General features: G+C 38.1%; 1 protein-coding gene across 1 annotated transcript; it reads left to right on the forward strand.

The window, feature by feature from the left end:
• Nucleotides 1-2,809: 2,809 nt before the first annotated feature.
• On the forward strand, nucleotides 2,810-6,917 carry LOC145641716 (phosphoglycerate kinase 3, cytosolic-like). The gene is made up of 7 exons (XM_081692637.1): nucleotides 2,810-2,960; nucleotides 3,055-3,262; nucleotides 4,535-4,612; nucleotides 4,741-5,001; nucleotides 5,743-6,060; nucleotides 6,169-6,327; nucleotides 6,493-6,917. Exons 2-7 carry the CDS (start codon nucleotides 3,068-3,070, stop codon nucleotides 6,685-6,687), a joined length of 1,206 nt encoding a protein of 401 aa, XP_081548763.1. The 5' UTR covers nucleotides 2,810-2,960; nucleotides 3,055-3,067; the 3' UTR covers nucleotides 6,688-6,917.
• The last annotated feature ends 10,893 nt before the right edge of the window (nucleotides 6,918-17,810 follow it).

Raw genomic sequence — 17,810 nt, forward strand, 5'->3', positions numbered from 1 at the left:
GGATGGTAGGGCCACCACAGGAGAACCCGCTTGCTATTGTGTAGACCGACTCCTTATCGGTATCCGAGCTACTAGCAAGCTGGGGGGTAGTCTTGGAGGACTGACCCTTGTTTTTCTTTTTTGCCCCGGCTGGGGACTTAGAAATGTAGGACTTCAACAGCCCTTTGTCAGCCAGACGGTCCAACGCCTGCTGAAGACTGAATCAGTCGTTGGTGTCATGGCCGACCTCCTTATGGAACTGACAGAATTTATTTTTGTTCCGTGACTGGACAGAACTCTTCATAGGATTCGGCTTCTCAATGGACAGCCGGTCCTTTACCTCCATGAGGATGGAGTTGCAGTCTTTGTTAAACTTGTACTTGGGGACGTACGGTTTAAACTCTTTCTTTTTCTTCTGGGACGGCTGGTCAGAGTCAGTAACCGCCCAAACTTCTTTTCTTTTCTTGCTCTCTTCTTTGTTTTTGGCCGGTTGAGCTGACCGGCTGTCTTTCTGTTTGTCGGACTTCTTGGAGTCCGACTGGCTACCAGGCGAGCAGAGGTCGGTAGCTTGAATGTAGCTTTCCGCCTCCCTCAGGGCCGCCTGTAAGGTGAAAGTCCCTTTTCTGACTAGGTCGAACTTAAAGGTCGACCCGTCTCTCAGACCTTTGAAAAAGTTTGTAAAAGCTACCTCGTCAGACAGTCCTTGAATCAGAATTCTTATCAGATTGAACCGCCTGACATATGAGCGCAGCCCTTCTCTCTCTCCCTGCTTAACAGTGCTCAAATCAAGGCTTGTTTTCTTAGCAGGGATGTTCATTGAGAAGTTGGAAGCAAACAGGAAGGCGAGCTTCCTGAAGCTATCGATGGACCCGGCTGGCAAATTGCCAAACCATTGTTGGGCAATGCCCTTCAATATAGCCGGGAAGCACCGACACCAAGTGGCATCATCCAACCCCTGCAGATACATGAGGTTGGTGTAAGCCATGAGGTGGTCTTCCGGGTTGGTGGTACCATCATAGGTACCAACCAACACATTCTTAACCTTGGCCGGCTGGGCCGCCTCGGTTATCTCCCGGGTGAACGCAGAAGGTTGTTCACCCAGGCGCAGCAGACGAAGTTGCCAGTCCAATGGCTGGACATTTGGATATGTCGCCTGACCTCCAAAGAGAGCTGGCTGCATGAAATGAGGGGGATACTAGCCGTAGACCTGAGTAGGCACATACGGTACAACTCCAATCATATGAGGGCCAGAATGGACGGTATTACCGCCCGTCTGACTCTCATGCAAGGAAGATGCATTCCCGGCAGAAATGTTGTTGAAGCTGTCTGGAAAGTTCGACGTTGAAGCCGACTCAGACAGCGACTGGTTTCTCTTCCGGTTTATGATCTCCCGGGCATCAAGAGTTGATTTTTTACTTCTCACCGGCTGCTGAGTCTGGCGAGTGTTATTGGTGTTCTTCCTAGGAAGGAGAATTTTTGACCAATCAATGGTCCGGCTGCCTTCTCCTTTGGATGAGGAGTGGGCTGCCGGTTTCTGACTGACTTCCCCTTCTCTGGAGGAGTCTTCTTCGCCGACTGACCTTTACTTGGGCCAACCCGGCTTTTGGTGATCAGCTCTTTAATTTCACCCTTGAAACTTGTCATGAATCTCATGAGTTCGTCTCGGGTGACAGGGGCTGATCCAGCGGCCGTTTGGGTTTCCCCTTCCGGCTGCCCAGTGGGTCTTCTTGGACCCGCCTGGGAGGCACCCCGCTCCAGAGTCTCTCTGGGCCGGATGCGCTTGATTCTGAGAGAGCCGTCTTCGGTTGTAAAGGTTTCGACCTGAGGATCTTCATCCTCCTGGTCTGTAAAGACCTCTGGGTCTTCGCCCAGACGGTTAGGAGGTGGTACAGACTCTTGAACCATCTTCGAGGTACTCTCCCCACAGACGGCGCCAAATGTTTTGGGTGTTTTTGTCCCTCGGGAGAGTTACGACACAAAGACTGATCCAGGGTGAGCTATACCTGCAAAATAAACGGAGACACCAGTTGGGTGGTGCTCCGCCTCCGACGCACAAGTTAGAAACTTGAAGGGAGAAAAAGGTGCGGAAATTTAGGTAGGGATCTGCTCGGATTTCAAGCTCAGGATGTCTTTATCAAAGAGCAAATGTGTAATAAATGATAAAACGTGCCCTCAAAATGAGGGACATCTCCCTATTTATAGGGTCTTTGGAAATTGTGCCCCTGATTAGGTCACTGAACCCTAATCATTGGTGGGCTGAGCGTTTTGCGGCGTTCTCGGGATTTGGGCCTGAAGGCCGCCATTTTCCCCTTTATTTCTGGAGTGACACGTGTCAAGCAGGGATTGGTCCACTCTGGCCCATTCTGAGGCTAACACGTGTCATCCTTTGATTGGGCCACGTGACAGGGTAAAATTACCCTAAACAATAACAATAACAACAGTAGTAGTAATAGTAGTAGTAATAATAATAATAATAATAATAATAATAATAATAATAATAATAATAATAACAACAACAACATTATTAACAACAACAACAACAACAACAACATTAACATTAACATAATAATAATAACAATAACAACAACAACAACAACAACAACAATAGTAGTAATAATAATAATAATAATAATAATAATAATAATAATAATAATAATAATAATATAGTTGAAATCTGCTCGACTCTGCTCTACTCTACTGACCCATGCTCTGCCCTGCCCTGCCCTGCCCAGAAGCTCAAAAGAATAGGGCCTAAGATGCTTTTTAATAATTTAATACGCCACCAAAAAAAAAAAAAAAAAAAAAAAAAAAAAAAATCTTGCGTGACACGAAAGCGGCTCATTTTAGCAGTTTAGCACCCACCTGCTTACCCTGCACCGCACCAGTACCACTCTTCCATATAAACTTTCTCGAACCTTCCGTCTATCTCTCACTTCTGACTTCATCAGTTTTCATAACTTCAACACATCCACACTATCTCTGTAAGTTCCATAGATCTAATATCATTTCATGATCTGATTTATTGTTTGTCTGTTTTTCTGGTTTTTGATCTCGATTAATTTGTTTATTGATTAGATTTTGGATAAAAATGGCGACTAAAAGAAGTGTAGCAACCCTAAAAGAGGCAGATTTGAAGGGAAAGAGAGTATTTGTTCGTGTTGATTTAAATGTTCCATTAGATGATAATTCTAACATCACTGATGATACAAGGATTCGTGCTGCTATTCCCACCATTAAATACTTGTCTGGTTATGGCGCTAAGGTCATTCTTTGTAGTCATCTGGTATATTTCTTTTCTCTATTTCATTTTTTTTAAAGTATTTTTTAGTTGGTTTGCTATTTGATATTATCTTTCATCTGGGTTTCCTTTGTTTTGTGTATGTTTTTATTACTTGAAATACTACATCAATTTCAAATTATTTGCCACGATTTGATATTTTCAACTCACACTTTATGCAAATTGTTGTTAATAATATGAAACGAAGGTAGTTTAATTTTAAATGTTGAAAAGATACTGATTGATCACTTAGAAGTTATTTTGATATTTGATGTTGTTCTGCATCTGGGTTTCCTTTCTTTTGTACTGCGTATTTGTTTTTAAAATTTATAATATAGGTCTAAAATCAGTATTTTGTTTTGTTTTTTTTTTTTTTTTTTAATAATCTGGAAATGATATTCAACGATCCCTTAGCTTTGAGGGTACTCGATCATGTTTTTCAGTTTTGATTAATTCTGGGGTTTGTTGATTGTATAGTGTAACAATGTAGTTGTTTTTAAGATACGAAGTATTATGATTTTTCCAACTGGGTTACTTTGAAACTACAGGGAGCTAATGGGTAGGTTTAATTTGGGTTGTCGGGTAAGAAGCCATTTGGTTCAAGGTTTGGGTTGTGTCGGGTCACTTTTAGGACTCTTAAGGAATGTCATATGAAGTATATGAGAATGAAAGTAATATTGATGTGTGTTTCTTCCTCTAAGGTTCCCTTCTTAACCAGCAAGATGGTGTATAAAGAGAAGTTCGGAAATATCAACTGTGAATAACATTTTTGAAAAATTTATAATTGTCAATAGTCAGCTGCCAAAATTTCTTGCATTTGGCCTACATCTAAACAAGAACAAATTGAAATGGTATCAACCTGACCGGAATGAAGTTTTATGATTATTCTATTGCTTTAGTGAGATTTGACATTGGAGTTGTTTATATCAATACATGTACCTTTTTATGTTCTATTTGCTTCATACTAGTTCAATGATTAACAAAATTTACGATGTCACTATGTGGCTTTCTAACTTCCATGTTGTATAAATTGCACTTGTGCTTGGTGATGTTACATTTAGAGTTTTATTTGTGCAAAAGGTGTGGTTCCTGATAAGTAGAATTTTTATTGCATGCTAGGGAATGCAAGCTTACTATTGCATCTTAGGCACGATGGAAATTATTACTATGTATATTATTAAAGTAGTGCTTGCACAATAGAATGCACATGTATGTATATTAACCATCTTGTTATGCTGTTCCTGTTCCTTGTCACTTTGGTTGCCTTTCTGTTTCCAGGGACGTCCAAAAGGTGTTACACCTAAGTACAGCTTGAAGCCCCTTGTCCCAAGGCTTTCTGAGCTTCTTGGAGCTGAGGTATGAATTTCTGTTGATCTCTGAAGATTATGGATATTCCTTTACAAAAAATGTAGAATTTAGGAAGGTGTGATTATTTCACTGACAATTTCCGTTCTCACTTTATCTTCATCTGTAATTTGGTACAGGTTAAAATGGCAAATGATTCCGTTGGCGAGGAAGTCGAGAAAATGGTGGCTGAGTTGCCTGAAGGAGGTGCTCTGCTTCTTGAGAATGTGAGATTCTATAAAGAGGAAGAGAAGAATGATCCTGAGTTTGCAAAGAAATTGGCTGCTCTAGCTGATGTCTATGTGAATGATGCTTTCGGTACTGCCCACAGGGCTCATGCTTCTACTGAAGGTGTTGCCAAGTATTTAAAGCCTTCTGTTGCAGGCCTTTTGATGCAAAAGGTACTTGTTTTATTACTTGGTGATAAGTGGACTTATTTTGGTATTTGTTGCTGCTGATAATGTTTGTGTATGCTAATTATTAGCCTAATGTATTAGCACTCAGATGTTATTACCAGTCAATGTCCATTCATTTCACTCATAATATTGTGATTGTTCATACTCTACATCCTCATCCTTTTTGGTGTAACATGCTCTTTAGTCTTCACTGTTGATTTCGAATAGTCCAATATTACGTGTCATATGAGGATGCTTTGATGTGCATCTGATGTGTAGCTGTATGCAATAAATTACGCTGGAGCCATGCTAACTACTTTGGAAAAAAATTATTCGTACCTGATTGCACTCAGTCAGGTTAGTGCCTGAGATGGATTACATTGGTTCTTGGTCTAGAATATATAATGTAAAGCGTTGAATTGAAGTTGCTGATAAGAGTTATATGAAGTTAAAAAAATAAGAAAAGTTGCACGCTACTGCCAATTTCATGCAGCAGCATGCTAAAATAAAGTAAACGCAAGTAGATCAGCAATATAACGAGGAAACAAGCCATCCTCTTCCAAGCTTATCGAAGGCTTATAATTTTTTGTTCACATGTTTATGCAATTGCTGTTTGGTTTCTCCAATTTTCTTTTTCAGAAAAGCTGTTGTGTTGACTGGTATGTGCTGCATGATTTCTGCCTGCACTAGGAGAGCTTGAACTAGAATGAAGTCTACCTAAAGGATTTTTTTGTTTATTGATTGTAGGAACTTGACTACCTAGTTGGAGCTGTGGCAAACCCCAAGAAACCTTTTGCTGCTATTGTTGGTGGCTCGAAGGTGTCAACCAAGATCGGTGTGATTGAGTCATTGTTGGCTAAGGTGGACTATCTTTTACTTGGAGGAGGGATGATATTCACTTTTTACAAAGCCCAAGGACTCCCAGTTGGATCCTCTCTAGTAGAGGAAGACAAGCTTGAACTTGCAAACCTTCTCATGGAGAAGGCAAAAGCAAAAGGAGTGTCCCTGATGCTGCCTACTGATGTCGTAATTGCTAACAAGTTTGCCGCTGATGCTGATAGCAAGGTTCGTACATGTGACTATTTTTGTATTTGTGATATCCTCTCATTGTATTTGTAGTAGTGGTATGGCCGTATGGCAATGATGTGGTCTCATGATTGTACTGTTTTATAGGTTGTACCTGCCTCGGCTATTCCCGATGGTTGGATGGGATTGGACATTGGACCAGATTCTATCAACACTTTCAGCAAGGCTTTAGACAAAACCCAAACCATCATATGGAATGGACCTATGGGTGTTTTTGAATTTGAGAAATTCGCTGCAGGGACTGAGGTGAATAGTTGTGTCTTGATTCTTAACCATATTGAACCATAACTGTCTCCTGTTGTATTGGTTAATTGTTAAAAGTCTGTCCTACATTAGTTTTTATTCTCGAAAGCTATTATAAAATGATGTATATGGTGTGATTAAAACCATTCTTGACATTTTTATCTGTAGGCCGTAGCGAGGCAGTTGGCTGAGCTTAGTGGAAAGGGTGTGACCACAATCATTGGCGGAGGTGACTCTGTTGCTGCTGTGGAGAAGGTTGGTCTTGCAGACAAGATGAGCCACATCTCTACAGGAGGTGGTGCCAGCTTGGAGCTTTTGGAAGGCAAACCACTGCCTGGAGTTCTTGCCCTTGATGATGCTTAAGTGCTTTTATTTTTTGTTTTAATCTTGCTTTGTGGTCTTTTCCCCAAAGTTTATGAACAACTGGTTTTTTTTTTTTTTTTTTTGCCATTGTTGCTACTTTTAGGAGGGACCTGTTGTGGTTTTAGTGGGTCTGAAAATAAATCATTTTTGAACTTTTGTAACGGAGTACGGACTGATGTGCATTTATGCATGGTGGTGTCTTGAATATGAAACAGTCGTTAATAATTTAACTTGTTCAAGTTCTCGCTTGCTGACGAGGAGTGGAACTAGGTCGTTGAAACTAATCCTCCCTCGTCAAACTAAATATATAAACACTCAACTAACCTAAATACTAGTAAAGAGGCAAGTCAAGGGTCAAATCCAAAGGAACGGTAATGTTCAAGCGCTCTCAATTATGCGCGTAAGCTAGGTCGAAGACAAAGATAAAGAAAGAAAATTAACCAACTACCAAACAAAGAAACCAAACAAATAAAACACTAAGAACCAAATAAAACACTAAGAACGGGGATCAACAAGTAATCATGACAATTGTAGCAACTCGGGAACAATATGCAAATCAATGGTTGCGAAAACTAATGACAAACTCAATCAAAAGAGCTCGACACGCTATCTCCTAGAGGTCTAACTAGCGCCAACTACGAGAGACGCTAACTAAGAACGTCACAAATCAAACTCAATCGACAATTGTTAGCTACAAAACAAAGGTTCGTATCAATGTAAACTCACAATGCAATCTAGCATAATTCTCAAGGCCTAATCAAATTACACACATGCAAATTTCCATTAATCACTTTAATCTCAACAATTAATTAACATAATTCCCAAATTAAGCACAATCAATCAATCATACAAGTTACACCCAATCCCTATCAAACAACTACTCTAATATCATCACCTAATCAACTAACAACTAAAGAAATCAAGAATCAACAATATATGAAGAACAACTACACTAATCAAGCATCAAACATCGAAATCAATTCAAACTAACAAGAATATTAAACAAAACAATAAAATGAGATAGAGTTAGAAATGCTCATTGATAATAGAGAAGATCTTCAACACAATTGTCACCATTGAATCTTCAATCTCTCAATAACCATTGGAATTCCTCACTTTCTCTCTCTAAAATCTACTTCTAAATTAACTCTAAAAACTAAAGAAAGAAGCTCTCAACAAAGCTAAAATAATGATCTAACTCTAAATGAAACTTGCTCTCAAAACTTGCCTAAAAGACCGGTTACAAAGATATATATAGGAGGCGGGAACAAAAATTGAGCAAGACGAATACCTAGAGATGCGCGGCCGCGCGGGCAAGGAGGCGCGCCTGGTCTGCGTGCCCACGTTGATCTGGGTTTCGTCAATCTTTCTCGCGGTTTCGTGCGTTCGCTAAGGTCTTCGAGTGGACCCGCAATATGATGATGATGAACACTAAGAGTGGCAGTCCCAAAAAGGACTTGATTGTGGGTTTAACACCCCATCTTCATGAGAGCACGACTTGAGAGCGCAAGAGCTAGAACTCGGAGAATCCACTTCCTTGCATCTTAAGCTTTCCTATTGCCATGAGCTTGCTCCAAAAGCATATTCCACCTTAGTAAATCACCAATATCAAGACCCGGACCTCGTACAATACCTACAATCACCAAAATAGAACAAATAAAGGAGAAAAGAGTAAAAAAACCAACAAAATGCACAAAAGCTACAAAATAAGAGAGGAAAGGTAAAAACCAAGAGCAAAAGCATAAAACTAGTCATTTATTGAGCATGAAAGGTATGAAAAGAGGAAGAAAACAACCTAAATGCCCATCAAATGGGTACCACTTATGACACCTATTAAATACCCCCAAGCTTACCTTTTGCTCGTCATCGAGCAAAACAAAACCAAGAGAGAAATGATGAGCTTATTCAAACTAACAAAAAGAAGAGAGGAGACAAGAATATACACTAACTCACTTTCGTAGGAATCACGGTCAATATTAGCAACTAAAGACAAGCCATTTAAACCCCTAGATCGCCCTAAAGGACGAGTGATGCTCTCGTAAAGGTTTCCTAAGAGATTAACCTATAACTCTCATAATAATACAAACAAGGCAAAGCATGAAAAAGAAACCAAAATACAAGAAAAGCAAACAAATGTTCATGAAAGGACTTTTTGCAAATGTACAAGCATAAATGAATGCAAATATTTCTAAACAAGTAAGGGAGTGCACGTTCTAAGATATCTAAGGTTGATTGATACATAGGACATGCTAAGCATAGAGAACTAGAGAAATGTAATTCACTTTTATCTCAAAACATTTTAGCACATTCTCCCAATTAGCTTCAGATCTACTTTAAGTGAGCGTCTCTATAGTTCTTCGAAGGAACAAGAAAAACAAATAGATTTGAGGTTTCTCGACATTTTGACTTTGCATTCCCTTTCCTTAGGCTTTAACTCATAATGCTCTCCCCTGATATGTGAATCAACCTCTAGGTCGAAAGGTCTTTCCCAATGGTTGCAACGTAAGGGCAAAAGGGTGAAGGTAGGCTTAAAATTTTAAAATTTGGTGGTATCCCTAATAGTGAAGCAAAGAATGGACCCTTTCTTAGAATCACAATCAAGTAGTCACCAAATAAAAACAAACTAACACCCCCAAGCTTATTCAAAGCTATACTCACAAACATATATACAAAAAGCGTAAACGCTTCTCTCCCAAGCTTAAATGAAGCATTGTCCTCAATGCTTAGAAAGGGATAATAATTCACATCAAAATATTTTCTCATTTTCTCATTTTCACTTATTTTTGTTTTTTTTTTTGTTATTTTCATTTTTCTCAAAGCAATTGTCCTTGCCTCTTTTAACTATGGACGGCTCTTACAACTTTGCATTTATTATGTCATTGCCTTTTTTTTTTTTTTTTTTTTTTTTTTTTTTTTTTTTTAACTTTGGACGACTTTTTCCATCATTCATTTGCCATTATTCACAAGATATACTAAACACAAGCTTGCTTAGAAAAGGAACCAATATCCAACCTAAAATACCACAAACTCCAAGAACATGATCATTTCCTTTACAAAAACAAAAAATGGAACAAAAAGAAACAAAAGGATCAAAGTTCTAAAGATGTGTCTTGAAAAAAAGGGAAAATGCTCAAATGGTTAGCAAAAAGGCAAATGTAAACCCAATGAACTAAAAATAAAGAAGATTATCCTAGAAAAACAAAAATTATCATCCCGAAAAGACGCCTTTGTCCTCCCTAGATGGTTCGGTCTCGTGTTTGAGAATTATAAGTCAATTTTCAAGGTTAGGTCCGTAATAATCAAGGATCCATGCAGCTCATACAAGATATGTAGAAGGCTGGAAAATCATGAAACCTCACAAGGTTGTAGCAAAAACTCACTATTAGCTTCAAATTCACCAAAAGGGAGAAATCGCAAATTTTCAAAAACAAATAGAATCCGGCTTCAGGGTCCCAATAGTTCCAAACGACTATCTTAGCATACTCTATCCTAGAATCAACCAATCATACTCTCAAACCGTGCACACCGTTACCATTTAAGAAGAAAAGAATTCAACTATACAAGTCCAAAAGTATTATGTCCAAAGCAAGAACAAAACAAAGATACATTGCAAATTTGCCTTGATAGAAACAAAAATCCTTTTAGAGTTTTTCAAGATATATAACATGGAAATGCATATACAAAGGTGCATAACATATATAAATTAACATCCCATCAAACATGATAGAATACCCTCCCCCAAGCTTGAATGAGACAATACACTCAAACATAAATCATAGAAACCACAGGAGAGGAAAACAAGGAGATCAATCCAACAAACCAACATATATCCAACAAGTCATCATCCACTTGAGAAAGAGCAAGGAAGGATATTACTGGATATTAGGTGGGTGTAAATACCCGTAAATGACCCAATAAACCTTTCAAAGTTAATTTCCTCAAGAATTGAACCTTGCCTTCCATATGCTAGCAAAAATAGGAGTCAAACTTCCTTGACTCTTGATCCAAATCGAAGCACCAAAGTATATCAAGTCATGTCCCTAGCAAAAGGCACACAAACATTTCCATGAGAGAAAATATATTCTAAAAAGAAAAGAAAATGAAAGCAATAAAACATGGGTTACTTCCCGAGAAAGGCTTGCTTAAGGTCCAAGGTTGACCGCTCTAGTAAATTAATAATTCAACGCACGCAAGAGCTTGTCAAATGCACTACTACACATTTCGTAAGATAACAGGTAGGCAAATGACGGAAAAAGGACATGCAACAAGATTGTTGCACGCAAGTGAGGATGGGGGTGCCAAAAGAAAGAAGAAGAAGGATCAGAAGGAAAAACAAGAAACTAAGAAGAAGAAAGGGGAATAAAAGAATGGAAAGAAAAAGAAAAAGGCAAATCCTCCTCACTAAAATATTTTTGGGTGGCAACATCACCCTTTTCTTCAACAATAGACGAATGAGGGACATTATGATCATTATAGATAAAGGGGTCCCCAATAGGCTCTTTGAGATAGGAAGGGAGAAAAAAAGGGTAAGAAGGGATGTGGTCAAACCTTTAAGAAAGAGGGGTATGAGAAATAGGCAAAGGGGTAGCTACTCCCTCAATATAAGGTCTCACATCTCCAATGAGAGCATGAAAATCAAGCATAAAGTCCTCAAATAAAGATCTATCACAATCTACATCTCCCTCAAGCTCAAAAACTCCAAGGGAATCAACCTCATCCTCCTTTACACCACAATAAACAACCTTTCCTTCAACTATCTCAAAACCTAAGTCCTCAAAGCCGTGCATGAGTGGAGGTAGAGTCATCGTAAACTTATCTAAATCCCAATAAACTTTCTCGATGAACTCATCAAAAATTCTATAAATTTTCATATAACTCTCACAAAAAAATGGGTCATTACCTCAAAAGAGTCTATGTATTCATAGATTGAAGGCTCACAAACATACACTTGAGGCTCATCAAGATGGAAAAGAGGGTAAGGATTTTCAAATTCAACTCTCTTTTCATTCTCAACTCTTTCACCATCACTGATATGCTCATCAAAGGGATCCTCACACTCTCTTAGTTTCTCTAGATTATCATTATCATCCTCAACACACACATTGGATAAGGATTTTTCATAAACAAGCATCAATAATGACAATTGGCTTTCTAGCTATTCACTTCTCCTTCTTCTCTTCTCAAGTTGCTCCTCACTCATTTCAAGAGACTCCTCACTCTTTTTCATCATCTCCAATTGAAATCTCATAAGATTAAGAATCGACCCCTTATTAGGCCCAAGATCATCACTAAGCTCATATTGCCTAATTTGAGCTTCCAAATTAGCAATAGGTGATTCGAAAGGTGTAGAAAGTTGAGGCTCAACAATAGAAGAAGAAGTACAACTAAGGTTAGAAGAATTAACATTAAGATCATGAGCATATACATCACATTGGGGTGTTGGGGCACAATCAAACATGTGAGATTTGTTAAATTGGGCATGCGCCTCATTATCGTGAACAAAAGAGGAAATAGAATTGAAAGCACTTAATATAGGTTCACTAATGGGATCATGTGACACATCATGGGAAATCATGTTAACATTAGAAGAATCAACACATTGCACATTAAAATTAGAAACATCATTACCCCTACTATGAACATCCCAAGCAAACCAAACATAAAAATCCCAAGCGTCATCAATTAACAATGCTCTAAATATACCATTATGCATGCATTCAACTTCATTCCTAGTTTGTTCATTCAAACCAAAATAACACATATCACAAGCCTCCCAAAGACTACAACAATGATAGTCAAAAAATTCCTCAAGTCTATGGAAATATTCACAAAAAGGCTCATTATCAAATTGAGGAAATGATAGACATGCCATTTTTCTACAAAGCAAATAAAAATCAAATAAAATAAGAGTATATAAAAAGACCTAGACTCAAGCAATAAAAAACACTCAAACATAGACACCATTCCCTGGGAACGGCGCCATTTTGACGAGGGGTGGAACTAGGTCGTTGAAACTAATCTTCCCTCGGTCAAACTAAATTTATAAACACTTAACCAACCTAAATACAAGTATAGAGGCAAGTCAAGGGTCGAACCCAAAGGAACGGTAATGTTCAAGCACTCTTAATTATGCGCCTAAGCTAGGTCGAAGACAAAGATAAAGAGAGAACCCTAACTAACTACCAAACAAATAAACCAAACAAATACAACACTAGGAACGGGGATCAACAAGTAATCATGACAATTGTAGCAACTTGAGAACAATATGCAAATCAATGGTTGCGAAGACTAATGGCAAACTCAATCAAAAGAGCTCGACAAGCTATCTCCTAGAGGTCTAACTAGCGCCAACTACGAGAGACACTAACTAAGAACGTCACAAATCAAACTCAATCAACAATTGTAAGCTACAAATCAATGGTCCGTATCAATGTAAACTCACAATGCAATCTAGCATAATTCTCAAGGCCTAATCGAATTACACACATGCAAATTTTCATTAATCACTTTAATTTCAACAATTTATCAACATAATTCCCAAACTAAGCACAATCAATCAATGATACAAGTTTCACCCAATCCCTAGAAAACAACTACTCTATCATCATCTAATCAACTAATTACTAAATAAATCAAGAATCAACAATATATGAAGAATAACTACACTAATCAAGCATCAAACATCAAAATCAATTCAAACTAACAAGAATATTAAACAAAGCAATAAAATGAGATAGAGTTGGAAATGCTCATTGAGAATAGAGAAGATCTTCAACACAATTGTCACCATTGAATCTTCAATCTCTCAATCACCATTGAAATTCCTCACTTTCTCTCTCTAAAATCTACTCCTAAAATAACCCTAAAAACTAGGGGAGAATCTCTCAACTAAGCTAAAATTATGATCTAAATCTAAATGAAACTTGCTCTCAAAACTTGCCCTAAAAATCAGGTTACAAAGATATAATTCACAATGCAATTATGAAGATGGGGTGTTGAACCCACAATCAAATGCTTTTGGGACTGCCACTCTTAGTGTTTATCATCATCATATTGCGAGTTCATTCGAAGACCTTAGTGAACGCACGAAGCCACGAGAAGATCGAAGAAACCCATAAACGCGCGGGACACAAAGCACGGGAGCGGGCGCGCCACCTGCCAGCGCGGGCGCGCAACCCCTATGCGCGGGTGCGCCATATGCATGCGCGGGCGCGCCTCCCCTGCTCGCGCGGCCGCGCCTCTCTGGGTACTTCCTTACTCGGTTTTTGTTCGCACCTCCTTTATATATCTTTGTAACCCGATTTTTAGGGCAAGTGGGAGAGAAAGTTTCATTTTAGATTTAGATCATATTCTTAGCTTAGTTGAGAGCTTCTCTCTCTAGTTTTAGGGTTAGTTTAGGAGTAGATTTTAGAGAGAGAAAATGTGGAATTTCAATGGTGATTGAGAGATTGAAGATTCAATGGTGACAATTGTGTTAGAAATCTTCTCTATTATCAATGAGCATTTCTAAACTCTATCTCATTTATTGCTTTGTTTAATATTCATGTTTGTTTGATTTGATTTTGTTGTTTGATGTTTGATTAGTGTATTTGTTCTTCATATAGTGTTGATTCTTGATTTCTTTAGTTGTTAGTTGATTAGATGATGATGTTAGAGTAGTTGTTTGCTAGGTATTGGGTGAAACTTGTATAATTGATTGATTGTGCTTAATTTGGGAGTTGTGTTGATTAATTGTTGAGATTAAAGTGATTAATGGAAGTTTGCATGTGTGTAATTCGATAGGCCTTGAGAATTATGCTAGATTGCATTGTAGTTTCTAATGATACAGACCATTGATTTAGGAATTGCAATTGTCTTTCGAGCTTGATTAGTGATGCTCCTAGTTAGAGTCTCTCGTAGTTGGCGCTAGTTTGACCTCTAGGAGATATCTTGATGACTCTTTTGATTGAGCTTGCCATTAATCTTCACAACCATTGACTTGCATGTATTTCTGAGTTGTTATAATTGTCATGATTACTTGTTGATCCCATTCCTAGTGCTTTATTTGTTTGGTTTCTTTGTTTATTAGTTGTTAGTGTTCTCCTTTTATCTTTGTCTTCGACTTAGCTTAGGCGCATAATTGAGAGCTCTTGAACATTATCGTTCCTTTAGGTTCGACCCTTGACTTGCCTCTATACTAGTATATAGGTTTGTTAACTATTTATAAATTTAGTTTGGTCGAGGGAGGATTAGTTTCAACGGCCTAGTTCCGCCCCTCGTCAAAATGGCGCCGTTGCCGGGGAACGGTGTCTATGTTTGAGTGTTTTTGATTGCTTGAGTCTCGGTCTTTGTATATAGTTTTCTTTTATTTGATTTTTGTTTGTTTTGTGAAAAAAATGGCATGTTTCTCATTTCCTCAATATGACAATGAGCCTTTTTGTGAATATTTCCATAGACTTGAGGGATTTCTTGACTATAATCGTTGTAGTCTTTGGGAGGCTTGTGAGATTTGTTATTTTGGTTTGAATGAGAAAACTAGGGACATAGTTAAAGCAATGCATAATGGTAGATTTAGAGCATTTTCTATTGATGATGCTTGAGAATTCTATGTTTGGTTTGCTTGGGAAGTTCATAATGGGGGTAATCATGCTTCTAATTTTGATGTGCAATGTGTTAATTCTTCTAATGCTAGCATCATTACCCATGATGTGTCACATGATCCCATAGTTGAACCTAGAACAAATGCTTCCAATTCTATTTCCTCTTTTGTTCATGATAATGAGGTGCATGCTCAAGTTGACAAATCTCATATGATTGAATGTGCCCCCAATCCCCTATTTAATGAAAATGCTCATGTTTGTAATGATGATGATCCTATCCCTGGTTGTGAGTCTTCTTTTACTATTGATCAACCCTCTTTGCCTTTTCATTCTCCAAACTCTTGTTATGAGTCTCTAGTCCCCATTAGCCAAATTGATGAATCCTTGAGGGAGTTAGAAATGAATCCTAATCTTAGGCCCTTAGAGAGACAAATGATGGAAACTTTAAGGAGCCAATTGAAGATGATTAGAGAGGGTGAGGATCTTTTTAATGAAGAATTGAAAAGAAAAGAAGAGTTAGAAAATGAATTGTCATCCTTGATGCTTGTATGTGAAAAACCTCAATCTAATGTGTGTATTGAGGATGATGATGTGAATTTTGAGAAACCAAGAGGGTGTGAGGATCCCTTCGATGAGCATATGAGTGATGGTGAAAGAGTTGAGAATGAAGAGAGAGTAGAATTTGAAAATCCTAACCCTCTTTCCCATCTTGATGAGCCTCAAGTGTATGTTTGTGAGCCTTCAATCTATGAATACATAGACTCTTTTGAGGTAATGTCCCATTTTTTTTGTGAGAGTCATATGAAGATTTATAGATTCTTGGATGATTTCATCGAGAAAGCTAATTGGGATTTAGATGAGTTTACGATGACTCTACCTCCACTCATGCACGGTTTTGAGGACTTAGGTTTTGAGATAGTTGAAGGAAAGGTTGTTTATTGTGGTGCAAAGGAGGATGAGGTTGATTTCCTTGGAGTTTTTGAGCTTGGGGGAGATGTAGATTGTGAGAGATCTTCATTTGAGGACTCTATAATTAATTTTCATGCTCTCATTGGAGATGTGAGACCTTGTGTTGAGGGAGTAGCTACCCCTTTGCCTGTTTCTCATACCCCTTTTTCTCAAAGGTTTGACCACATCCCTTCTTGCCCTATTTTTCTCCCTTCCTATCTCAAAGAGACTATTGGGGACCCCCTTGTCTATGATGATCATAATGTCCCTCATTCGTCTATTGTTGAGGAAAAGGGTGATGTTGCCACCCAAAAATATTTTAGTGAGGAGGATTTGCCTTTTTTTTTTCTTTCCACTCTTTTATTCTCCCTTCTTCTTGTTATTTTCTTGTTTTTCCTTTTGATCCCTCTTCTTCTTTGTTTTGGCATCTCCCTTCTCACTTGTGAAAAACAATCTTGTTGCACGTTATTTTCTCGTCATTTTCCTACCTTCTCTCTTACAAAATGTATAGTAGTACATTTGACAAGCTCTTGCGTGCATTGAATTATTATTTTCTAGAGCGGTCAAGCTTGGACCTTAAGCAATCCTTTCTCGGGAAGTAACCTGTGCTTTATTGCTGTCATTTTCTTTTCTTTTTAGAATATATTTTTTCTCATGGAATGTTTGTGTGCCTTTTTCTAGGTACATGACTTGATATAATTTGGTGCTTCGATTTAGATTAAGAATCAAGGAAGTTTGTCTCCTATTTTTGCTATCATATGGAAGGCAAGGTTCAATTCTTGAGGAAATTAGCTTTGAAAGGTTTAATTGGGTCATTTGCGGGTATTTACACCCATCTAATATCCGATAATATCCTTCCTTGCTCTTTCTCAAGTGGATGATGTCTTGTTGGACGTATGTTGGTTTATTGGATCGCTCTCCTTGTTTTCCCCTCCCATGGTTTCTATGATTTATGTTTGAGTGTATTGTCTCATTCAAGCTTGGGGGAGGGTATTCTATCATGTTTGATGGGATGTCGATTCACATATGCTATGCACCTTTGTATATTCTTTTCCATGTTCTTATATTTTGAAAAACTCCAAAAAGATTTTTATTTCTATCAAGGCAAATTTGCAATGTATCTTTTTTTTGTTCTTGCTTTGGACATAATACTTTTAGACTTGTATAGTTGAATACTTTTCTTCTTAAATGGGAGTAGTGTGCACAGTTTGAGATTATGTTTGGTTGATTCTAGGATCGAGTATGATAAGGTAGTCGTTTAGAACTTTTTGGACCTTGAAGCCGGATTCTATTGTTTTTGAAAATTTGCAATTGCCCCCTTTGGTGAATTTGAAGCTAATAGTGAGTTTTTGCTACAACCGTGTGAGGTTTCATTGTTTTCAAGCCTTCTACATATTTTGCATGAGCAGCATGGATCCTTGACTATTGTGGACCTAATCTTGAATCTTGACTCATAATTCTAAAACACGAGACCGAACCATCTAGGGAGGACAAAGACATCTTTTCGGGGTGGTAATATTTCATTTCTAGGATTTTCTTCTTTCTTTTTAGTTCATTGGGTTTACATTTGCCTTCATGCTAACCATTTGAGCCTTT

The sequence above is a fragment of the Chenopodium album genome, chromosome 8, assembly GCF_948465745.1.
Source record: "Chenopodium album chromosome 8, dcCheAlbu1.1, whole genome shotgun sequence".
NCBI lineage: Eukaryota > Viridiplantae > Streptophyta > Magnoliopsida > Caryophyllales > Amaranthaceae > Chenopodium > Chenopodium album.